This window comes from Ischnura elegans, chromosome 7 (assembly GCF_921293095.1).
Source record: "Ischnura elegans chromosome 7, ioIscEleg1.1, whole genome shotgun sequence".
Classification (NCBI taxonomy): Eukaryota; Metazoa; Arthropoda; class Insecta; order Odonata; family Coenagrionidae; genus Ischnura; species Ischnura elegans.
In genome coordinates, this window is record NC_060252.1 from 16214513 (window position 1) to 16237661 (window position 23149).

Here is a 23149-nt window from a genome sequence, read left to right on the forward strand (position 1 = left end):
TACTCAACTTCAGGGTAATTTCACCAGTGGTTTACAAAAATATTCTCATTTGCTAAAATTCCATTCCGGATGTGCTTTCTTATCTCCAACTCCTCCAAGCAGTACATCCTTCTTCCCTTTTTCTCAACGTGGAGAATATCCGGAACAAAATCGCTCCTGTGGTCACTCTCCCATAGGTGCTCCACGAAATGCGATTTGTCTATCTCCCAGTTTCTTAAATGTCTTTTGTGTTCCTCTGTTCTTACTCAAAACGAACGTCCGGTCTGGCCTATGTAACAGGTCTCACAGTCACTGCACTTGAGTCTGTAAATGCCACCTCTATCATTAATGTCAATAATGCGTAATAGCAACCAAATAAACAACAAAATAACTATAGAAATAACGATTTCTGTACCTGAAGATGTCGCCTCTGCAATGAAACCGGTCGTCTTAATTGAATTGTGTGAAAAAGTGCCATACCTTGATAATTGTTTACAATGGATTTTCATAAAGTTAAGCCTGAAACAATCGAGTTTAATTATTCATTAGTTTCACACAGTATGGAGTGAGCAGAATGGGCTTGGTCACCAAATTTCCTTATATGTGCTGTTGGTTGTGATAGAGCTGGAAAAATGAAGAGACTTATTTTTACGTTTTTCAATCTGACCCTTGCTTCAGGAGCTACTTGGAGCAAAGTAGCATTGTGCAGATTGCATGGAATCCTGGAGGCTAAATTAGAATTTTGAGCATTTTAGCCAAATGTTACAAAATAACCACGAATTATAGTCCGCTCTGTATCTTTTCATTGTCACCTGAAAGTGCTTAAAGAGTGCAAAAATTATCAAGGATTATTCATTTGCCTTGCCCTGGACTGTAAACTCTTGAAGTTAGTATTTTTTTCTGGAAACAGATGGCAGTCCCATCTTTTTTGGAGAATAAAGGAGTTTTGGCTGTTTTTAATCACCGCGTTTATGTACTTTATCAATGGAAGGCACATTGTGAGGTACCCCTTTTATTTTTGGAATGTTTTTTCATCATACTTTTCCTTATTTGGTATTTTTGAAAAAAATTCAATGAAAGTTATTGCTTCTTTATCTCATGCATAAATGTATGAAGACTTTTATGAATATGTAAAACTCTTATGGTTTTTTATGTAAGCAAGCATGAGATTTTAATGTTGCTATTGATGTATCTATATGTACATCGAACATAATGTGGTAGAATTCATTGGATTTTTGAGCTTGGGATACTAAAGTATATCTAAAGTGTATCTACATAGTCCTGATCTTAGATAATACTGATCAAGAGATGGAATCTCTTGCGTTGTAAATTGATGTTTATATTAGGCGGAAAAAAATTGTTAGAAGTAGTAATATCCTTGTGATTCTTTGTGATTTGAAATACCTCGCCTTTGGCAAGAAAAATAAATTCTGCTTGTTGGGTTGAACATCACCTAAAACTGTGCCAATCTGTATATTTGCCCATAATAGAAAGAGAGTTCATTGTTTACCCAAAGTAGAAAGAACATTCACTAGGTACATATAGAGAATGAACAAAGTTGAGGAAATGTATTCTTTAACAACATCAAACCAAATTTCATGAGTGTAAACTAGTCAGTTGTGCTAAATCCATGTGTGTTCTATTTATCGTGCAGGTCATGAATCCAAGGCAATGCTCAACAATGGAGGGCCTCGTTATAAGAGGTCTTCGTTAGAGAGGCAAATGAACGTGGATGTTGTGTGGTGTGTCGTCATACTTTTGGTGCTGTGCATTGTTGGTGCTGTTGGGTGCAAGTTGTGGCTTAGTTCGTACGATGACCAGCCATTCTCGGTACCTTTCATACCCTATACTAGTAATCCAGCCATTGAGGGAGTATTGGCCTTTTGGACTTTTATTATCATATTGCAGGTGAGGATTACTTCCGCATTACATCTATTCTCACTGTTCACATTTGTTGACGAGCATCATATGCATTGCCTTTAATTTTAAAAACTTATTTCATGCATTGTGTTAATTATTTTTTTCTTCTTATCATGACCTCGTTTTATACATGTTAAAATATTTCCTATTGTAACATTTATTTATGTTAAATATTGTACATATCTTTGTTATCTTTGTATTTTATATTGTTATTATATTTTTTCTTTCATAGCCCTGATGATGGTTTTAAATAAATGGAAACGTTGGCTATAACTTGTTTGTGCATAACATACATTGACCTAAACTCCAGGAAATGTTTTAACATGCATTGTGTTCTGAAAATTATCGATTTCTTTGTGTTGAAAACCTAATCCAGATGCGTGCATGATTTATTTCAATGTTACTTGTCATTATCTCCTGAAAAGTATCTGTAACTCTGTTGTGGTTTAAACTAGACACTGTATGCAATTGTAAATAGAATTCATACTTCTGGAGCATGGTCATGTTTAATAAAAGACTTAATGAATAAGTTTCAGTTCAAATAATTTGAATACGCAATACCTTTATTTATTATTATTTAATCGCTACTGTGGGGTCAAGGAGTAAATAATTCATAATAAGATGCATTTTTGTTTTTGATGTAAACTTTGAGCTACTTAATTGTAGATCTATGTCACTCTTATTCTGTACTAGAAAATTCTTTGTTTGTGGTGAACTTTCCTGTGATTAATTCTCCCTATCTTCCAGGTGATGATACCTCTCTCCCTTTATGTGACTCTGGAAATGACTAAACTAATCCAAGTCTACCATATTCACCATGATGTTGAACTTTATGATCGGAAGACCAATAAAAGAATTGAATGCAGGGCATTGAACATCCCGGAAGAATTGGGGCAGGTCAGGACAATTGAAAATATTTTCATCCTTCGGAATTGATGCAACTAAGTTTCATGGAACTATAATTAACTCCATGGTCAAACTAACTGGCTATTGTGCTATTATTCTTGTTTGTGTCGTATGCCATGTGCCACTGACATTTACAAATGCACTTCATTGTATTTCTGAGGCAGTTGGTAAAAGAAACATTTTGTGTTACAGTCTTCATGTAACTGCTTCAGTTAGTGGATTTGGATTGATGAGATCTTATCTTGCAATAGATAACAGCAATTCGATGAATTAAGTATACCGGGTGATCACTTTTACGGGAGTCACCCACAATGCACAAATTATGCGAAATATCCACAGGGAAAAAATCATTCCCGGTCAAGGCGAATGATTTTTTCTCTTTGGATATTTCACACTGCAATTCTATGGTTTAAAATTTCATTTTTGTATCCAAGCCTCTTTCTCTTCCTTTCTAACTCACTCTTTGAATATGGTGCTGAGAGTCATGCTTTACTTTTTTTCAGATACAATACTTGTTCTCTGATAAAACTGGAACCTTGACCGAGAACAAGATGATATTTCAGAGGTGTACTGTGGGGGGTGTGGACTACAGTCACACATCTACAAATAGTTCGGAAGTAAGTTTTCCACAAATCCTCTGCTTAATAGTTAGTAAATGTTACCTTCTGGTTTAAAAAGTAATATCAAGTACATATCTGATTTATAAAAAAAACAAGAACCTCTTGTCCTGCTTTCCTCAAATTACACTTATTGTCAACTTATAAAATATTTTTCTGCTCTGCAGTTATAGTATTCAATTATTCTGTAGAATATGTGCTAGACTTATAAAAGTTATGCTTTTGAAAATGGCCTCTTTATTCTGTCACTTTTTTTTCCTCGCATTTAAGCATTTTTTATCATACTAATACATAGGTAAATTATATTGTATCATATTTGTGAAAAAACAGCTACAGTGGAACCTCTTTAAAGCGAGTACGGGCTATAGCGACACCCCCGCTATTACGAGAGATAGCCGATGCACCGTCATTTGACCATATAATAAGCATGTCAAAAATTCGTCATAACGAGCCCCTTTTGGTGTTGGCTCTCGCCATAGCGAGGGTTTCACCGCCGGAAAAACTTACATCAAGACTCCTTTATCTCTGGAATTGCTAGCGATCTGTTAGAAATGAAGTTAATGGAGTGCTCAGTCTCAAATTTATGTGGTAAACTTTCGTTTGATAAATAAGTAGTTAATTTTGGTGAAAATATTGTTGCATTAGCATTCGCGAATACTTGATCTTCTTTCGTTCCTCGGGCGGCAGAAAGCAGTCGGCAACATACCCGCACGTCCGTGAGTTGCGTGAATAGAAAGCATTTGATGGCAGACACCATGGCCAAAAAAACACCAAACACATCTAAGCGAGAAAATAAAAAAAGGAGTACCTAATATGATAGTGTCGAAATTAATTTATCTTCCTATTCGCTCTTCACAATTAAAAAAAAACAAAAGTGCCCAAGGAATGCAGACTATGTAGAGTTATAAGGAGCTTTGTTCGGGTGGTTTTGCCCACTCAAATCTGCGTGAACTTCTGAGAAAGGGGCTACGCCTAAGCCTAAAGCTGAGTATTTCAGGGATAGATTGCCAATCGAGAATTTCAAGAGTGGGGAAGGTTGATTATACTAATGCAAAGCACCAAAGCCTTATCTCCCCTCATAATTGCTGGTGATGCCTGCGGTGTAAACTCGGAGTCGGGGAAGAAAGGACTCCGATCATAAGTTGCGGTTTCACAAGGGTGAACTATTCGCGTCAGTGGTCGGAGTCGTACTGGTGCTCTCTTCTGTCACGTGGGTAGCCGAGCATCCCCTGGTGGCCGCTGGAAGAACTCACAGAACAACTGTCTCTCGTTTGCAGTGCTGTGGTAAACTAGGTGTATTATTTTAAATACGTGGCGAGCGTAACACTCAAAAAGGAACTTTTTTTAACAACGGCAATTTTAATCACATCATTTTTCAAGCTTAGCAAACTTTTTACCGTAGATAATGAAGATATTACATTATCTGATAGAAAAAGTCTTCCAAGGCAGGAACGTTATACAACCTTCCACCGTTTTCGACTGCAGTAACAAATGCAATACGTTATTTCACTTCACTGCCGCTTAACGTACAGGAACAATAAATGTACACCAATAGAAACATATGAGGCATTAAATAACAGCGATATGGTTTTACCATTAAATTTTTGAATTTTCAGTGGAAATTACCAAAATAATAGAATGATTACGTAAATGCACTAATTAAGTGCATAGAAAAATGGCTTCGTCGGTTGTGCATTGGCATAATGATCAACAAAACAATCCTTTGCATGATTTTTATTCAGTGCGGCGCTTATAAATGGTTTGAATAGTTAGTCGTTGTTTGAGTGAAAAATGGAATTAAAGGAAAGGAAATTAAGTGATGCAAAAAAAAATTGCCTTTCGTCTGGATTTATGATTACGTTTATCGGATAGAAATGTATCTGTCGCTGCACGACTCCTGTTCCTGTGTAACTGCTCGCAACAGGTATATTGGCTATTATTTGCTCCACCTCCGGTAAAGCGACAATTCGCTATAGCAAGTGTTTATTAGTGCACCGTGGGGTGTCGTTTTATCGAGGTTGTACTGTAATTGTTTCATGTTTATATGTGATGGAGCATAGTTTTTAAATTCTAGAACTCAAATGAAATACTTAAGATAAAGTCAGGATTAAAGTAGAATGATTGTTGGTTTCTATGATCAGATGAGGGCAAAAGCCTCCATATGTAGAGGTAATTCTTGAGGCCAGGGCTGAATTGGTTGGTTACCTATGGGGACTAGGGGCAATATGGTCAAAGGGCCCGAAGTTACAAGTGCCTCCCTTAAAATAATTGAAAGGAAATATTTAGGCGAGAATTTTTCAATTTTAACTAACCATTTCAATTTACAATCGACAGTGAAAGTGCGTTCAGTTCTTATGATGCCTGTTGAAACATGTCCACAATTATATTCTTGTGTTGCCTATCATGAAAGCTAACAGACTTTCTACGAATGAAAATTTCTCAAAATCTTCTCGAGACATATGCAACTGGGAATTTACTATTTTGAATTTAAAAAAAACTCCCTCTCTCAAGATAGTCTAATTCACGAGATGGTCAGCACAAAAGCATTTTACAAGTTGCCGGCCTCGGTGGCGGCGGGGTAAAGTCCTCGCCTGCCAAACCATAGGTCGTGGGTTTGAGTCCCACCTGGGTAAGTTGCCCTTATCCAGGGCATGGATGATTGTGAACGCTTGATAGTTAAATGTTATCAACCCCAATGTAAAGGCCGAACAGTGCTGTTTTCGGTGGTGTGTGAAATAGATAAAAATAAATAAATAAAAATTACGTCCCTGGATTCTTGAGGGATGGGAGGCCTTGGCGAGTATTCGTACTCACCCACCCTGGCTAATCTGCCCCTGCTTGTGCCATACCACCACCATCGATAGTATCATAAGTCAGAAATCCTAAGATTGGTTTGATGAAGCTCTTTATTCTGATCTCCTAACTGCTAGCAATTTCATACTTATATCTTCTCTTTTACATCTTAATAACCTGACGTATGTAATTCATTCGGGGCCATCCCTTTCTTCCCTTCCCCACCTCCATCTACGATTTTTCTCATTTGGCCATCATGCCTCATAATGTGGCCAACTGAGGTTTCCCCCTTTCTCCTTAAGGTTACCGAAAGGAGTAGAGGCATACCACCATCTTTAATTAGTCAGCCCTCCCATTTAAATTCAATTTTTTTTTCATTTTCACCTCACAGAAAAGGAGACCTGGGAGTCCCACTCCAATTGTTGCCAACACAAAGCTGAAGGAGGAGTTGGCGTGGGAGGCATGGCAAGCTGGTGCCGGGGCATTTCCCTCGGATGTGCGCGGAGGTCGCTTGGCACCACCACCGACTCGTGTTCGGGAGTTCCTTACTCTCATGGCTGTTTGCAACACCGTTGTTGTCACTCACCACCCTCATGTTGATGAGGTATGCATTGATCTCTGTCATAATGCCTTAGTGCTTTTTTGATGCTTTTACTCCTCAACTTGTATTCACTGAAAAATATTTGACCTCGGTTGGTACATATTTGTTTTCCCTGTATTTAAGCATGTGTGCTGTTTTTAAGTCAAGGACTCGCCCTTTAGTAGAAATCCCCAAAGCAGATTCGTTTTTGGACGCAAAAATATTCATGGAAAGTGCTTAAAATATTGTATTGTATGATATTGTTTATTCCTTGAATGTTCAGATTTTCAAAGAGGCTATTCAAGATTACAATTATTTACCTTTTAAGCAGTTTTAGCATCATCATTGCTTTGGAGGGTTTAGTAATGTGCTAGTGGTTGCTTACTTATTGCCAGATTTGCCATAAGCTTTATTTATGCCCTCCTACAGTGGTGTCATTGGAAAAAACTTATGTGTAAACTTGATGATTGTCAAGTACATACACAATATTAGTAAAATGCTTCCAGTTTGAGTTTTTACTTGGTCATTTTATGTGTTCATGTTTTAAGATCATTTGCAGAAGCCTTCTTTTCCTCTTTGCTCATGCACAGCTGGGATATAAGTTTAGTCATTGGACTACGTTTATTCTAGCAATTTTTTTATTATTTATAGTAGAAGGCAAAAATTCTTATTGACCTCAAAGAGCATAGTTTTAAAATGAATATACCATTGCAGTTAAAGTTAAGCTATTCTAAGAAATTCTATGATCGGGTGCTAATTCATTAAAATTCTTCCCATCCCTTAGTTTTTAATTCTATATCCTCTTTTTTAATTCTTGTATTGTGGGGCAAATGTGCTTGCTCTCTCTCAAAAATTACAATTATGAAATGGGCATTCATTGCTTCTTTTTTAAAACGTTGTTTATTTCTCTCTTTCTTTTAGATGAATGCCAGTGGTGTCATTGAGCCAAAACCTAAAGAAAGTGCTGTGAAAGATCAGATGGAAAAATCCAAATTTTTTTGGTGGCGACAAGGAAATGTCCCTCGAGTGAGGAAGCGAAGTACATCTGCATCTGGCCATGGTCGAAGCACCCCTCACGATGCAACGCTTGAAGGGAAATTGCCCCTCTCGTCACCAACTCCATCTGGGGCGGCGTCCACGCCATCGCCCTCTTCGGTATCGGCCAACACTCTCTCCGACAGCAAATACTCGCGTCTGGACGAGTCGCGCTCGGTGACCCCTTCCCCTCCCCCTGGAAGTGGCGCCAGGCCCAGGCACCTGGAATTCTTGCCTCCCTCCACCAATGTATCCAGGCCCTTGTCCCCCATCCAGTCGTCGAGTGAAACTGCCACTCCTGAAGAGTCACCAGCACCTCCGAGGCTGTCACGGAGTGGAGGCTCAGACTCGGTGACCCTCCTGCGTGTGCCTGGGAAGCGCAGCGGTGCATCGAAAGAAGTTGAGGATGGGAGGGAGGATGACACAGATGAGTCTGAAGATCAAAGCAGGGTGCTATCCAAGGTAATGCTCTCAACAGCACTCAAATAACTGAAGGCTAACTGGCAAGTTCATTCGCTCCTAATTAAATGATGTATATCAAAGGCACATCTGCACAGGCCTGGCATTAGAGCGGGGCAGAGAGGGCATGCGTCTTTGGCGGCAGATTTCAGGGGGTTGCAAAATTTGAAAAGTTTATTTTTTTTAAGTTATTTAATGTTTATTAAGGCCTGGTTACACGGTACATGAGAATGTACAAGAAAATGTGAGAATGTCTGAATCTCAGAATGAACGCGAAAATGCACCGTGTAACCACGCAAAATGTAAGAATGTATGAATTTCTGAACGCCTGCTCTAATTTCATTCAGACAATCATACAATTTGAACTCAGAGTCACCTGGTGGCAGACTACGAAAACGACACATTCATTTCATCTGGCTTGTATAGGCGACTTCTTTGTTTACGTATGGCCCCGATAGTTATTTCGATTTGATATGATCTTGCTTGACTTGGATATCTCACTGATTGGATATGGGTAGCGAAAGAATGGAACACAAGAAAAGGGGATGGGTAAAAGGAAGGATCAGATGGAAAGGCGCTGAATGTATGAACCGCGAGAATTGTCCAAGATTGAGATCCAAATGATCGTTAAAAGGTCATAAAAAAAGCATGTGATAGGCAAAGAAATAAGATTCAAGTTCTATTTACGCTGTATTTACTCAAGTTCCTGTTTTTGAATCGAGGCCGACTGCAAAACGAGTCGAAATTTTAGGTGTTGCGTTGACATGCTGCGAACGTTATGGGCATCGCAGTAATAAGTATTGAATTTACCTTGCCATAAGCCTCATATTTCTCGTGTATTCCTGTAGCGTGCGCCGATTCACAGGAGAAGGATGGAGAGAAATCACGACACACTCGCTTTCAAGTCTAAAATTCAACTGCCTTTATTATGTCCTGTTAATTATATCACACGGCTTAAGGGCACGAGAAATTTTGAAAATGTGCTCACTGCAATCAAAAACTCAAGCAAAAAAAATATGGTTTTCACACGTTTTTCTATTGAAGGTCCATGCTGCAATATACTTACTGCATTAAGCAAATGATATAGGTGTGTAACGTAGATCACAATCTGCAATCAACTTATTTAAATTTAATTTTTCCAAAGCCCCCCAAACAATCGCCTTTATTTATTTCAACAACGCCTTGGCAACCCAATATATTCACAATCCGAAGTTTGACGTTAAAGCAGCAATTAAATTCACCAAATTTGCGTTTGAGTCCCTACATAGACAGTTTTTCTATCCACTTCCTCAGTCTGTCATCAGTGGATTCCAGGCCGTGATGTAACGCACGCATGCTCCATCACGTGTTTTCAAACAGTCGATGAAGATTATTTTTAAAGACTCATATCTCAGCTATAAAGCATTATTCATCCGCGAAATTTTCGGCAAGTACATTTGAGGTAAGGATCTTATTATTCTAGTACTTTTAAAAAAGTTTGCATGTTCCCCATCGGTTTATATTTGAAGTTGAAATAATTTGTTGCGCATTTAAAAATGTACGAAAAAATGTACCGTGTAACCACCTACTCGTGGATCTTGTCCATGAGAATGTACAAGAATCTGTTCAGAAAACCATTCAGAAAAATGTACAGAATCTTGTACATTCTAATGTACCGTGTAACCAGGCCTTTAGTGACAGTTATTTATTTTTCTAATTAAATGATTTAACAATAATTAATAATTTATAGATTACTTTACTCTTTTTGGCTGTTGAAGGTTGTGATACTGATTTTATTATGGTTTTCATTGCATGTGGTACATAATATTAGATTAACATAATTATCACATACCGTCTAAATTTACATATATTTTAAATTTTGTGTGGTGTTTTATTGTTGTGAACACCCAATTAATTTTTTTATTTAACTCTATTTATCTCTTTTATCTAAAAGGGATGGCCAGGGAATGGAGATAATTTAGCTGCTGGTTTGGGCATAAGAGGCAAATCTGCTCCAGTTGCTAGTTCACCTTCACATTCAGTCTATGAAGACGTTCGACCCATTTATGAGGCTGAGAGTCCAGATGAGCTGGCCTTAGTCAATGCAGCATATGCCTATGGCTGCAGACTCTTGCATAGGACAATCAAAACAGCCACTATATCTCTGCCAGGTATTTCTTTTTTTTTTACCGGTCGTGCTGAGAGAAATTCTTCTTCTACATTTCTAAATTTTCTTGTGGATGACCCTTTTCCATGCTTTTTTGTTTATTTCCAGGTGAGGGAGTGCTGGAATTGGAAGTGTTGAAAGTCCTTCCTTTTGACTCTTCCCGGAAGTGTATGTCTGTTGTCCTGAGGCATCCAAATACGAGAGAGATATTTCTGTACTGCAAAGGCGCTGATTCTGCCATCATTAGTCAATTAGCTCGCACTGGTAAGTTAACTGCCATTGTTGGAAAGTAGTGAAACTTTTTGTGCATTACCGCATTCAGCTAAGTCCTACTAATATATATTTTTTAAACAAAATAGTACAGTTGAGCTCATCTAATCCAGAATTTCCTAATCTAGGAACCAACCCGTACTCTGGCAATATTTCCAAGGTGTGCTTCTGGGAAGCATGATTTTGCTGAATAATTGCATCCGTCTTGTCCTGCTGAAACTGTTTACCATAATCAAAAACAATTCTCCCTGTTGCATCTGTCGACTTTGGGACTCACGGTTATGTGTATAACACTTAATTGCCTAGTCAGAAACTGCCACATGTGCCTCTAATGCAATACAGAGATGACTTGACTTATCCAGGCGGGACTTGGCCCCACCGTGCGGGCTGTAAGCTTTGCATGCTGCAAAGTAGACGGGAGACTGAAATGAGCATCAGAATACTTTTTAAATATGTTCTCGTTATTACGTCTTGTAAAATTGATCGTAGGATTGTTATAAAGTACTCTACAACAAATATCTGTACTGGTATAGTTGAAGATGCAGCAACGCGTGGCATATTTTGGGTTGATATCTCAGTGCCGAGATGTGAGTGTCATGTTATAGAAATGGGGGGTAGGAGATGGAGCAGTAGAAGTGGTGAGAGTCTGTTTGAGACCCTTGCAAAGAAACACTTTTTCCAGTGGCGAGAATCTCCCCAATCAGCTCTAGATGAATCGATGGGTTTTGATTGCAGTTGAAGCACCTACGCGGTGACGAGCATTGATGGAGTTGGTGATGCAGATAGCAGACAGCTCATTGAATTATATTAAACTCAGCATGTATGGATTGCAAGGACTTTTAACACTCTAAAATGTGTTTTTTACTCTATTTTTTGGCTTATGACATTTCATATTTGATATCTTGGGATACATTCATATATGCATGTTATTTGCATTCTATTCACTCTGCTGTTTTGCATTAATACCGAATGATTGAATGTGGCTGATTGTAAGTATAGAAAAAATTACTTTGTTATTCATTGTAAATTCTGCAAGGTGAAGATATTTAAATTTCATCTCATGTTGTTCTAACTTATCGAATTCCCTCGTAAAAACATCGCAGATTCCGTAATTGTACTGGTTACTGCCACAGTAATCCAAAATCCCAAATCGGGCATCACTCAAGTCCCGACTGCCGGATTGGGGCTGCTCAACTGTAGTTAAAATATCTATTAATATATCCGATTCTGTTTTTTTTATTAACTATGTGTTATTTTTGTGTCTGATTAATTTGGGATGCATAAATTTTGTCCTGTTTAGTTTTGATAATTGAGAAATTATTAATTAGTTTAATTTTATATTAATTACTTATAATTAATTTTAGTTTCATTGGTTGAACTTGCTACCGCTTTATACATAATATAGATAAGATGTGAATGTGTAGCTTGATTACTAGAAACTCTCATGTTTGTTTAATGTTACAGATAACCCATGGATGCAGCAGACAATAATGAAAACACAGCAGCACTTGAATGGCTATGCAAGAAATGGGCTCCGAGTTTTGATGATGGGAAGGAGGTCACTCTCCGAAGTCGAGTACAACGAATGGCTGAAGGCACACCATGAGGTGGAACGTGAGACTGAAAACAGGGAACGTAAGATCCGAGACTCTTACAGCAGGCTGGAGTGCAATCTTACTCTCTTAGGTATGATTTTAATCACCTGATCAGTAAATGTATGCAACAAAAGTCTTGAGTGCGTTTCTTATGAGGAGTAGAGTTTCTAGATGTGCCGAATGCAATTGAAAACTCCTTATCTAGAGTAATAGAGTTTCTTCAGAAGGAGTTTCCAATTGCATTTGACATAATAATTAATTGTATGAAACTTTTATATGCCTATTTCGGAGAAACAAGGTATAAAGCTATGGAAATTAGTTCACTATGCAATGTATGTGTTGGCTACTGCAAAAAAATGGAGCCACTTGGAGCAATTGATAGAGCAGATGCAAAACTTAATGAGCATACCTATGTTACTGTTTAAATATGATTTTTATATGAATGTCGTAAGCATGAAGTATTTTCATGTGCAACTCAGTCTTATTACAGGTACTTTTTAAATTGCTCTTAGAATATTTTCTATTCATGTACATATTTTCAGTTGTACATGATCATCGTGTTTTTATCCACTTCACTGATTTTTTTCATCCAGTTTCATGGTATTGCTTTTTTTTTTACTCTTAGAGGGATTTTCAAAGTCTTGTATAATTCTCTACTGTTGCAGGTGCTACTGGTATAGAAGATAGATTACAAGATGGTGTTCCAGAAACAATATCAGCCCTTATTCGAGCTGGAATTGTTGTGTGGGTCTTGACTGGTGATAAACCAGAGACGGCTGTGAACGTCGCCTACTCTGCTCGTCTCTTCTCTCCACAAATGCGGATTTTGAAGCTAACGGCTCACTCGAGGGAAGGGGCATCGGCGATGATTGCAGTGTACCTGGCGGAGATCCAGAGGGAAGCCTCTGGTGGAGTTCTGCTCGATGGCATGTCGGTAGATGATGTCACAGGCAACTCCGAAGGCCTCACTAGGCCGACTGCTGTCCACTTACAGCAGAGGGCCCTGGTAGTGGATGGAAAGACTCTCACGTGAGTAAACTTTTTGAGCCATTTAGTTAAAAGCATCAAGTAGCAGGTCTTTCACATAATAAAATTAAGTTTCTTATTAGCTGACTTCGCATTGTCATTGGGGAATTCGTGAATTCTGAAAGAATCAGATGTTTCATTAACTATATGATTTCTACCATTGGTGATTGATTTCTTTCTAGAGATAATGTCAGTTCCCTTCTTTATTACAACTTGTATGAGGTACTGTTATTTTCTGAATAACTTTTGCTTGGGGCATGTGAAAACAAGGCTTCTCCACATTAATAATAATAATTAATTTATTTTTATGAGACCCTGACCCATGAGAAATTAACTGTGCATAGCTCTTAACTATTCAGAATTGATCCATGCATAAAAACGAAGGAAAAGAATACAAATTGAAACAAATGCACTCTGTGCGGACCGACGATACAGTGGAGACTACCCAATATAACAATTATCGATACCTCCACTGTACCAGCACTCAACAATCGCCCACTGAATCAAATCCACTCTTCTGGGAGCCCAACAATACCCATGCGCTCAGTTGGCAGTAGCCAGAGCACAAATGCTCACCTCTGAAGATAGGATAATTGGAGGTGAGCGTTTATACTCTGATTACTGCCGGCTGAGCACATGAGTATTGTCGGGCTCCTAGAAGAGCGGATTTGATTCAGTGGATGATTATTGAGCACTTGTGCAGTTGAGGTATTGTTATGTCACTATGACACTTTCCTTTGTTAGTAGTTTATTCTTTAGTCTGTATTCATGCCCTAACTCTTGACCTGATTAAAGATGTTCATTAGTGCATGATAACAGAGATTGAGTTATTTTAAATCATTCTTTTTTTAATGATAGCAATCTTTTAAAATCACATATGTATATAGTTGCTTTACATGATTTTGAAAATTTTATTGAGTGCTTGAAAAATAAAATGGAGAAATTATCATGAATTTGAATTCTTGATAGGTTGAATTTTGAAATGTTGCTTACAATATGTTTTTTTTTTGTTGATCAGTTAATTTACTTTTGGCACCTTTTTTCACTATAGCTTGTCAATGCTATATCATGACTCTCTATATTTTCAGGTATATATTGCCTAAACATTGCAATTTAGTTCGACCTTTCCTGGAACTCACCCGATATTGTTCGTCTGTGCTCTGCTGCCGAGTTACGCCACTTCAGAAGTCTTATATTGTTAGGGTTGTTAAAGAAGAACTGAATATGCGTACTCTTGCAATTGGTAAGCTTGTATCATAGTATTTATTTGGCTTATTTATCATGAAATGGCTTAACAATACCAATCTACACATCTAAATTTGATAATCACTGTGTATTTTATTCTTTATTCCTGTACGTTACTTATACTTCTCGTGCTTCTCTGTAGGAAGTCTTTTTTATGAAGTATTTACATAAACATGAACAGTACATGTACCATAATATTTTACTTATTGATCACATTTGGTGGACTTTTTTATCTCTTGAGTTTTGGACCAAAATGGCCAGTTTGGTCAATTTGTTCGTCTGCTGACATTTTGACAAACTTATTTCTTCTTTGAGGGTATTTGTCGAACCAAAAATTTGTGTGGAAAATTTTAATATTTTATGATGAAATTAAAATTTAAATGTTAAATTATTATTATTAATTAAAATTATTATTTTTTTAAATTAAAATATGCGTAAATGACAGAGCTAAGTAAAGTTAATTTTTTGTTGCACAAAATATTTACTAATAACAATAAGCCTTGAAAATTTAAACTATATTAACGAACAGGACAAAGCAACCTTTGAACCCTCAAGCATGTTAAAGTAAAAGATTAGAATGTACTCAAAAGAGCATAGCAATTAGGTATAAATTCATGGAAATCAATGTAGAAAGAATAGTAACCATGCTAAATATTTTAACCAAGATGATGATAGCTATGACACCTATTAAAAATGTTTGTCATATTTTACCTGTAACTAAGGTAATTTAAATTTTAAAGGTTTTTTTGTTACTTGCTTATTTTTTTGCTTCAAAAAATCATTCCAAAACCGTTTTACTTGGTGTTATTATTTCAATTGCTGAATCATGTTTTTTTTTCTTAATACACATATTTATGCTGTTATTTGTAATTTTTGGTCATGATAATTAGCGCTGAAAAAGGAAATAAATTTGCTTTAAAGTTGGCAGAAGAATAAATGGACTACATAAATATTCATTTTGAACCAAATCATGAGAGAAAGACAAGAATAAGTATACATACCTTTTATCCTCCACTATTCTTTTCTTACCAAGTTTATCTAGGTAGATGTAGCTAGTATCATCTTATAAACCATCTAGTTTTTGATGATGGCATTTTTTTTCTCTAGGTGATGGAGCAAATGATGTTTCTATGATTCAGGCGGCTGATGTTGGGATAGGGATCTCTGGGCAGGAGGGAATGCAGGCCGTGATGGCCTCGGACTTTGCCATCTCTAGGTTTCGTTTCCTAGAACGTGCTCTTTTGGTGCATGGACACTGGTGCTACGATCGTCTTTCAAGAATGGTTCTTTACTTCTTTTACAAGAACGCTGTAAGTTCACACATTGTCTATAATCATAAATCCCTCCTTTTTAATGACCTTGTTGGTTGCATGGATGTATCTGTATTTACTTGGATTGTCATAAATTTTCTTATTTTTTCAGACTTTCGTCTTTCTCATTTTTTGGTTTCAACTTTACTGTGGATTTTCTGGATCTGTTATGATTGATCAGATGTACCTGCTATTGTACAATTTACTCTTCACCTCTCTTCCACCAATTGCTGTTGGTAAGTGGATTGTCTTTTTATTTCACAGGCATGGTGGTGTTTGGAGTGATTGAGAGGATGAAGTCTCTTTTGTAGTTTCCGACTCACCCTTGAAATCTGTACATAATCCTAAGAACCCAATATCACTTGCCTTAAGGGGGGAAACATTTTCCAGGGAGAAACTCTCCCACCTCAAGCACGGATTCCCCCAGAACTCCTAGAGGACGAGTGGTCCTGGGGTGGTCCCTATCTATTAAATTCCCTGGCTACATCCATTGTTGTGCAATGAAGTTTTTTTATGTGGAATAACTAATCATCAGTGATTGTCATTTCCTTCATGCTATTTATATGCTTTCTCCGTATTTTTTTGACTTAAATATTTGTTTTGCTTGGGAATAATATCGTCCAATTCTTCCTTTGCTGTGATATTTTAGGTGCATATGATCGGGATGCACCTGACGACCTTCTGTTAAGCCATAAAGCGTTGTATCGTCAAGGGCGGTTGGGATTGGTTTACCAGACTCACTCTTTCTGGGCAACCATGGCTGATTCCTTGTACCAGAGCATTGTGATTTTCTTTGTTACGGAGGCAGTAAGTATCCATTTACACTTCACTCTGTGAAATTTTTCCTAGCGAATTTTTTTATTAGAACCTTTTTTATCTGTTGTTCTATTATCATTTCATTTGATACATTAAATAAGTATGACTTCCCTAGCCGGCTCCCCAAAAATCTCCCATACCCCGCCTTTTCTTTATGAACCAAAGTAAAAGTCTTCACTAAAATGTTTATGAATTTCTGTCTATTTTGATTATCTCTTAGGGTATTCCCCTTATGTGGAAAGAGAATCAAAGCTTTGCTCTATTTTAATTCTGAGAAGAGGTCCATTCATCTTTTCACTAAATGATGGTGGGAGTTATTTTTTATGTGTTTATGCATAGCAAGTGCTCAGATCTTAATGAGAATGAAATTTATTATATGTTTCATTCGGTGATCGTGTAATAAACAAATCATTTAAATAAGGCCTCTGGCTACAACCTCATTTCCTTTTGAATTATCAGCGTCAGGCATTAAATCATTTAAGTTTCATATCCACTATTGGATTAATAGCATTATCTGAAATTTTTTATTTTAAGGTTTGATATCTTACTTTCCTATGTGTGTAAAGTTTATTGTGAGTGCTATGTCAACTTTTAGAATGTGCATTTGATATAATGGAAAATTAAAGTTTTAAGATATCATTTTGATTTTATTACAGTGGTTAAATGGTGTAATTTTATTGCTACAAGTGATTTGGCTTTGATCTTTTAGGCTTATCATGACACAGATGTTGGCATCTGGGAATTTGGGACCACTATAACTACCTCGTGCATGTTTGTAATGCTATTGCATGTAGCAGTTGAAACCAGGTCATGGGTAAGTAAATATTTTAAATGTATGATAATATGTTAGAAATATTATTGCAGTAGTATATATTCACCTCAAAATAAATACCTGAAAACAGTTGTGAGGAAAAATATTGAAAGTCTGGTCAAGCTTTTGTTAAATTTAGATGGCATGATCTGTATGAGTGCAGGCTTTTAAGACTATTTAAAGATAAATTGTGTGCATAGAATTTCATGACACTTTATAAACCTAAGGATGAAGATTATAAATGATAATTTGTGTTTTATAATTTATTGTTTTCCTGAGCTTGGAGTAAATTTATGTTTCTCTTTCAGACTGTGATCCACTTCTTATTCATCATGGCCTCAATTATTGCCTTCTACATATTTTCAATCATTTATAACACCCTTTGTATTCAGTGTTTTGGACTGCCGAGCAATTATTGGGTCATTGTTAAAACAATGGGATCTGTAGTTTATTGGGCAGTGATAATTTTGTCATCTGTCCTTGCATTGCTTCCAAGGTAAAGTTGTAATCATTGTTTTTATAAGTTAAGTATCTTGTTAGCTATCTAGATTTTGGGTGTGGTCTTATCTGGGCCATATAGGTGAACAAGTTGTGTAGTTTTTTTGTCTCAAAATTTAAAAGAAAAAATGTTCAATTCATTAAGGCCATCAAATCCATTGATTATGACTTGAAAATTGGAGTTGAAAGAATTAGGTATGTTTGTTTCAAGAATAATGTTTGTGTTCTGAAATGAATTTAGCAAATGCTTTCACCCGTTGGGCAAGCTAAAGATGATGGTGGCTAAATTTTGTGCTGTTGTTGTACTAGTTCAACTAGATAAAAAAATTGAGGAAGATTGATACTTTTTAGTTAATATTTACTATTAATTGTAGTTACTTGCAATGAATCATGTGTGGGTAGAGGCACTGAATTTTTATGAACAGTAATTATGAGTACAATTTATTGAAATATTATTCATTCCCATAATTGTTAGAAAATGTACAAACCATGCCTTCAGAGTAAGCATAGCCTTTCCAAGTAGTCTATAGTATGACCATGTAAACGCAGTTTGTTTAACTGAACTGTGAAGTTTTTTTCTAATTGCAAAGTTCGGTGTCTCTATTTATGGGTCTTCCCTTGTTCTTTTCCTGTATTCACAAATGGAAATGCATGATAAAAGGGCATGTGTTGGCAATGGAATCCAGTTTGGATTGCTCGTATCGAGATGAGCATGGTGCATAATTTCTCTTCTCAGGTTTGTGGTGAAAGGTTTGAAGGGGACGCTGTTTCCGAGTGATGTGATGGTGGCGCTGCAGGAGAGGAGACGCGAGGAAGAGCTTTTGCTGGCCGGGCGGGATCGTTTGGGCGACGACGGGGAGCGTACGTTCACGGGAGACAGCTCGGGGGAGACTGTTGGCAGAGGTGAGAGGAGCTTGTTTGTGTCGTGGACTCGGGGCTCCACTGCTCCCTCTGTGTTCAGGTGAGTTGGCAGCAAAACTTCAGATCTCCATCTCCAGGTTGTTGGCCTTCTTACTTCTCATTACATTCCTCACTCATCCTTAATCTAAAGACTACTGCTTCGAGGTTCAGGCTTCCTGACCGTCATTCAGAGAAAGAAACTCATGAAGTGTATGTAAATAGGATTTTATGGGATTAGTTCGGTTCTTGAAACATGGTTTTTCACTTCTAGCCATGCTAATGATGGAGACGAAATATGGATTTATGCTAGAATAGCAAATACAGCTCTATAGAGACTGGCAAATTGGTTATCCTCTCTGATCTCTGGTGGAACCTTGCTGACTACTTTTCCGTCATCATAATTTACTGGGGAATCTACAAAAGCCTGCCTCTTCAGGCACTATTATTTTTATTTGATTTCCATACACGATGTGAGTGTAACTAAATTGCCTAATTTCTATTTTTTTATGCATCACTCATGGGTTAAAGTTCATGGAAGTTATACAGAGGCAGTTTGAACTGTAGCATCAATGGAAATTTTTATGAGGGCATTAAATCTGGTTTTGATGTTTCTGAGTCAACTTCATTCTGTGGAATCTTGTTAACTGTGGAGGTCTATTGAAGGAAGCACATATTTTATGTTGCATTTAGATGGTGTAAGAATGAAGATTCAACTCTCAATCAACCAAAGAAGGTTTTTTTTTTTAATATTAAGCCTTGCCATGTAGACTTTTAATGAATTTCTTAAGCTTTAATGACCTCATTTTTAAGCTATTCTTAGCCTTATTAAAAATCCATATTTATTTCCAATATAGATGAATCTTTGATGGTATTTAGAGGAAGATAGTTTCTATAGTTATGGACTGGCCCTATATTGTACATGATATCTTTTTAAAATGCTTCTTTAAAGAGCTACTTTACATGATGTTTTAGCCCTCATAATACCCAAAATCTGGACGGAGAACTTGAAGACTGCTGTTAGCTTCCTGATGGAAAAAAACTGGCTGTAATTGGGTGAATTGAGATGATTTATGTGTAGCTTGCTGGGGCGCTTTGTGATGGCATGACTTGCTTTGTAATGCAACTCCTTTGAGTACATATGGGAAACACTGTACATTCCAGGGATATATTTATGTTGGTGATGGACAGCGGCTATGGTAGTCTAGAATTTCACTATGAAATGGAATTATGTGTGCACTTATCTTGTGCATTGTATCATTTTCTGAATGCTTATCAAGCCTTTACGAATGATAGAGGGGAGTCTGTGATCAGAAAATATATTTCTGACAGATTTCATTTTTTAATCGGTGAATATTAATTTAACTCTCTTCATTATTGGTATTTGCATGAATGTGCATGCTTAGCTCAGACTTGATTCATATTTTTTATGAAAATGGTCACTGTATATTAGCTTTCTTCTATATTTTTGTCTTTTTCTTTATTTAGCATTTTCTTCTACATTCCACTCTATGTATTTTGGATAAACTTTCATTCAAATATGTTTTATTCTTAATAGTCATCTAGTTTTGAGGAATAGTGTGTATTTCTTTCTCTTCATCTCTGAAAAATTTTGCTTTACCTTAAAATATATTACTGGATGAATTTGCCCTAATCTTTTATATGTTGTCTGATGAATTGCCTTTTGCATAGTTCTTTCATTTCATTATGACAGCTGTGTGGTTGGTAAGAACCCAAGAATAATGGCTGCTCTCTCTTAACTTTGACATTTAAATTTTTTACTCTGCTGAGATATCAGCTGAACCGTTATGAAAATTGTCCACAGAAATTGATTCTTGCTTCCAATTTGGAGGGTATATTAATATATTTTTTATTCTTGGGAGACTTACTTCGTAAGTTAAATATTTATTCATGAAGGTTTTTACAATAATACACTTTCTTGGCTGCCAGCAAAGCCATGCTTTGTGTTGAAGTTGTTTCATTTCATCTGCTCCTAACAGTCAGAAAAAAATTTATCTCACGTCTCAAGAGCCCTAAAAATTCCAAATTTATTGTGAAGGCAGAAATATTTTTTTCATCGTCTTGTATTATGGTGTATGGTAGTGGTATTATTTGTGATGAAAATATTTGGAATGTTTATTTTATGCATTGACAAATTTGTCATTGCTTTCAGTAGATTTATTGAAGTTCCATTTTTATATTCTCCCTATTTATTTATTCATCATTCATCCTCCATGATTTACATAATATATATTACTACATAGTTTGAAAAAAAAGGATTTCTTTTCAAGTGAGCAGTTACAGTGTCTCGATGTTTTCATTTAAGTTGGCCCTTTCTCTCTCTGTGGAACTGCTTGTAATGGAGAATCGAGTCAGGTTAACAGCAACTTCAGTCAGTGAAACTTGGTATGAAATTCGAGGAATCAAGCGAGATGGAGTGGAATTGATTCATAATGAAAGATGATTTGCAATTTTCCACAAAAATAAATTTAATCCGACCCGAGTTTCAATGTCACTACATCATTTTCAAGGTACAAATGGTGGTAAGTGCAGTTAATTTATACATAGGCTATTCTGCACTTCTTTCTTTCTTCATTTTTCATTACGAATCAATTCCACTCCATCTCGCTTGATTCCTCGAATTTTATACGTAACGCTAGCATAGCAGTACCAGCGAAACTCTATCTCAAATTGAGTGTTAAGTGCAGAATGCATCAAAGAAAATTCAATGCATTGGCAGCTGAAGAAGTGTGTTACTTATCTTTACAAGGAAAATAACTTTTATTTGAAGGTGTTTTATCCCAGTTTCAGATGTAAATATGTCTATTTTACTGCATTAGTTATTTTGCAGTAGTTTATTTTTTATCATATTTATAGCATTTAATTTTGTCCATGAAATTCATTTCTTTTGAGCATATTTTTACCCACAGTTTTACATATAAACCGTTATGTGTACTCATGCATGTTTTATATGAAAGGGTTATTTTCATAATAAAAGGAGCATTATTTCTTATCTAATTTTCTCTTTACCTTTGAAGAGCTGGGGATAAGCATCTCGATCATAATTTCATTAATTTTGCTACATACTTAGGCATCAAAGAAGTGAATAATCATGAAAACCATGTATTGAGAGATGAGTTCTATGGATATTCCACTGTGGAAAAATCATATTTTTTTGCTACAAATCCAATCTGAATCTTTCAAATATGCACCAGTTGTTCTGCATATTAAAGCAGCGAGGCATCATCTTCTTTTGGGGAGTTTGGATGGCTTTAGACGACAAGATGGCTTATGCTGCCAGTCAAACAATGCCACAAGGCATCCTGTTGGTGCATGTAGTGCTACAGTCGTGAGACTAAAGCCAGAACTCTGAATGCTAGGGTGCCCGTTGTAGGCATTATTCAAGGAAAATCGGTGGTGTAGCCAGCAGTGTTCCTTTGCTGAGTTGCCTGCAGGTGTTCTCAGTGTGGGAAAATTCCACACAGGAATGTTGAACTCTTGGAGTGAATATGGAAGATTTGAGGTCGAATCCCACTCAAGGAAAATTATTTTTCCTCTGTGGAGTATTTGTAAAGACACATATCAATGTCATGCTTGGATTTCAGTTATTTAGACATTGATGGTAGACATTATTCAAGGAATAACCATGGATTAGCCAGTGTTGTCCCTTAACGTATGTAGTTGCCTACAAATGCACTAGTCCGAAAATTCCTCAGAGGAAAAAATTAATGCCTGGTATGCATATAGGAGATCTCAGTTCTAATCTCTGTCAATTTGTTTCCTTCAAACAGTGAGGAATAGATCTAGTGTCCCCTTATCAAAACTGCAGGTTATTGGAACTGAAATTATGGAAAAATCAATCACTCAAATGTTGGGCGACATTATTTTATGCTCACAAATTTGGTGCTCTTTTTTTTTAGAGAAAAGTTTTAGTACAGAAAATTCTATTGGGCAGAGGATTTTTTAAAAGTGTATGATCCAATGTAGAAATAAATGGTCTCTTGAATGCTTTATATGGCACTGGAATTGGTTGCTTCATTTGGACAACATAGCTACTCAAACTCATTGTCAGATTATTAGCTTTAATTAACCAGGAAGGACTTTATTAACTTCGGAACCAGGAAGTTAGATCTTGAAGTTAAATAACACTCACTCATAAGATACTTAGATTCAAGGGATGGTCAGCACAAATGTATTCAACAGGCAGAGGCCCTGGACCCTCACGAGGCCTAGGGCTGTGGTAGGG

The 23149-nt window shown here is 36.7% G+C and overlaps 1 protein-coding gene across 2 annotated transcripts in view; it reads left to right on the top strand.

The window, feature by feature from the left end:
- Nucleotides 1–23149, top strand: part of LOC124162881 (phospholipid-transporting ATPase VD) — a 259032-nt gene that overhangs the window by 232399 nt on the left and 3484 nt on the right. The window contains exons 5-20 of one of the 2 annotated variants that reach the window (XM_046539574.1): nt 1634–1887; nt 2647–2796; nt 3309–3422; nt 6607–6819; nt 7717–8292; nt 10223–10439; nt 10544–10699; nt 12170–12391; nt 12966–13329; nt 14415–14569; nt 15679–15881; nt 15994–16117; nt 16531–16688; nt 17407–17511; nt 17817–18004; nt 18743–18967. In XM_046539574.1, coding sequence (XP_046395530.1) covers nt 1634–1887; nt 2647–2796; nt 3309–3422; nt 6607–6819; nt 7717–8292; nt 10223–10439; nt 10544–10699; nt 12170–12391; nt 12966–13329; nt 14415–14569; nt 15679–15881; nt 15994–16117; nt 16531–16688; nt 17407–17511; nt 17817–18004; nt 18743–18967 — 3424 coding nt within the window. The remainder of the gene's footprint in view (nt 1–1633; nt 1888–2646; nt 2797–3308; nt 3423–6606; nt 6820–7716; nt 8293–10222; nt 10440–10543; nt 10700–12169; nt 12392–12965; nt 13330–14414; nt 14570–15678; nt 15882–15993; nt 16118–16530; nt 16689–17406; nt 17512–17816; nt 18005–18742; nt 18968–23149) is intronic. The other variant, XM_046539575.1, reaches the window with a different exon arrangement.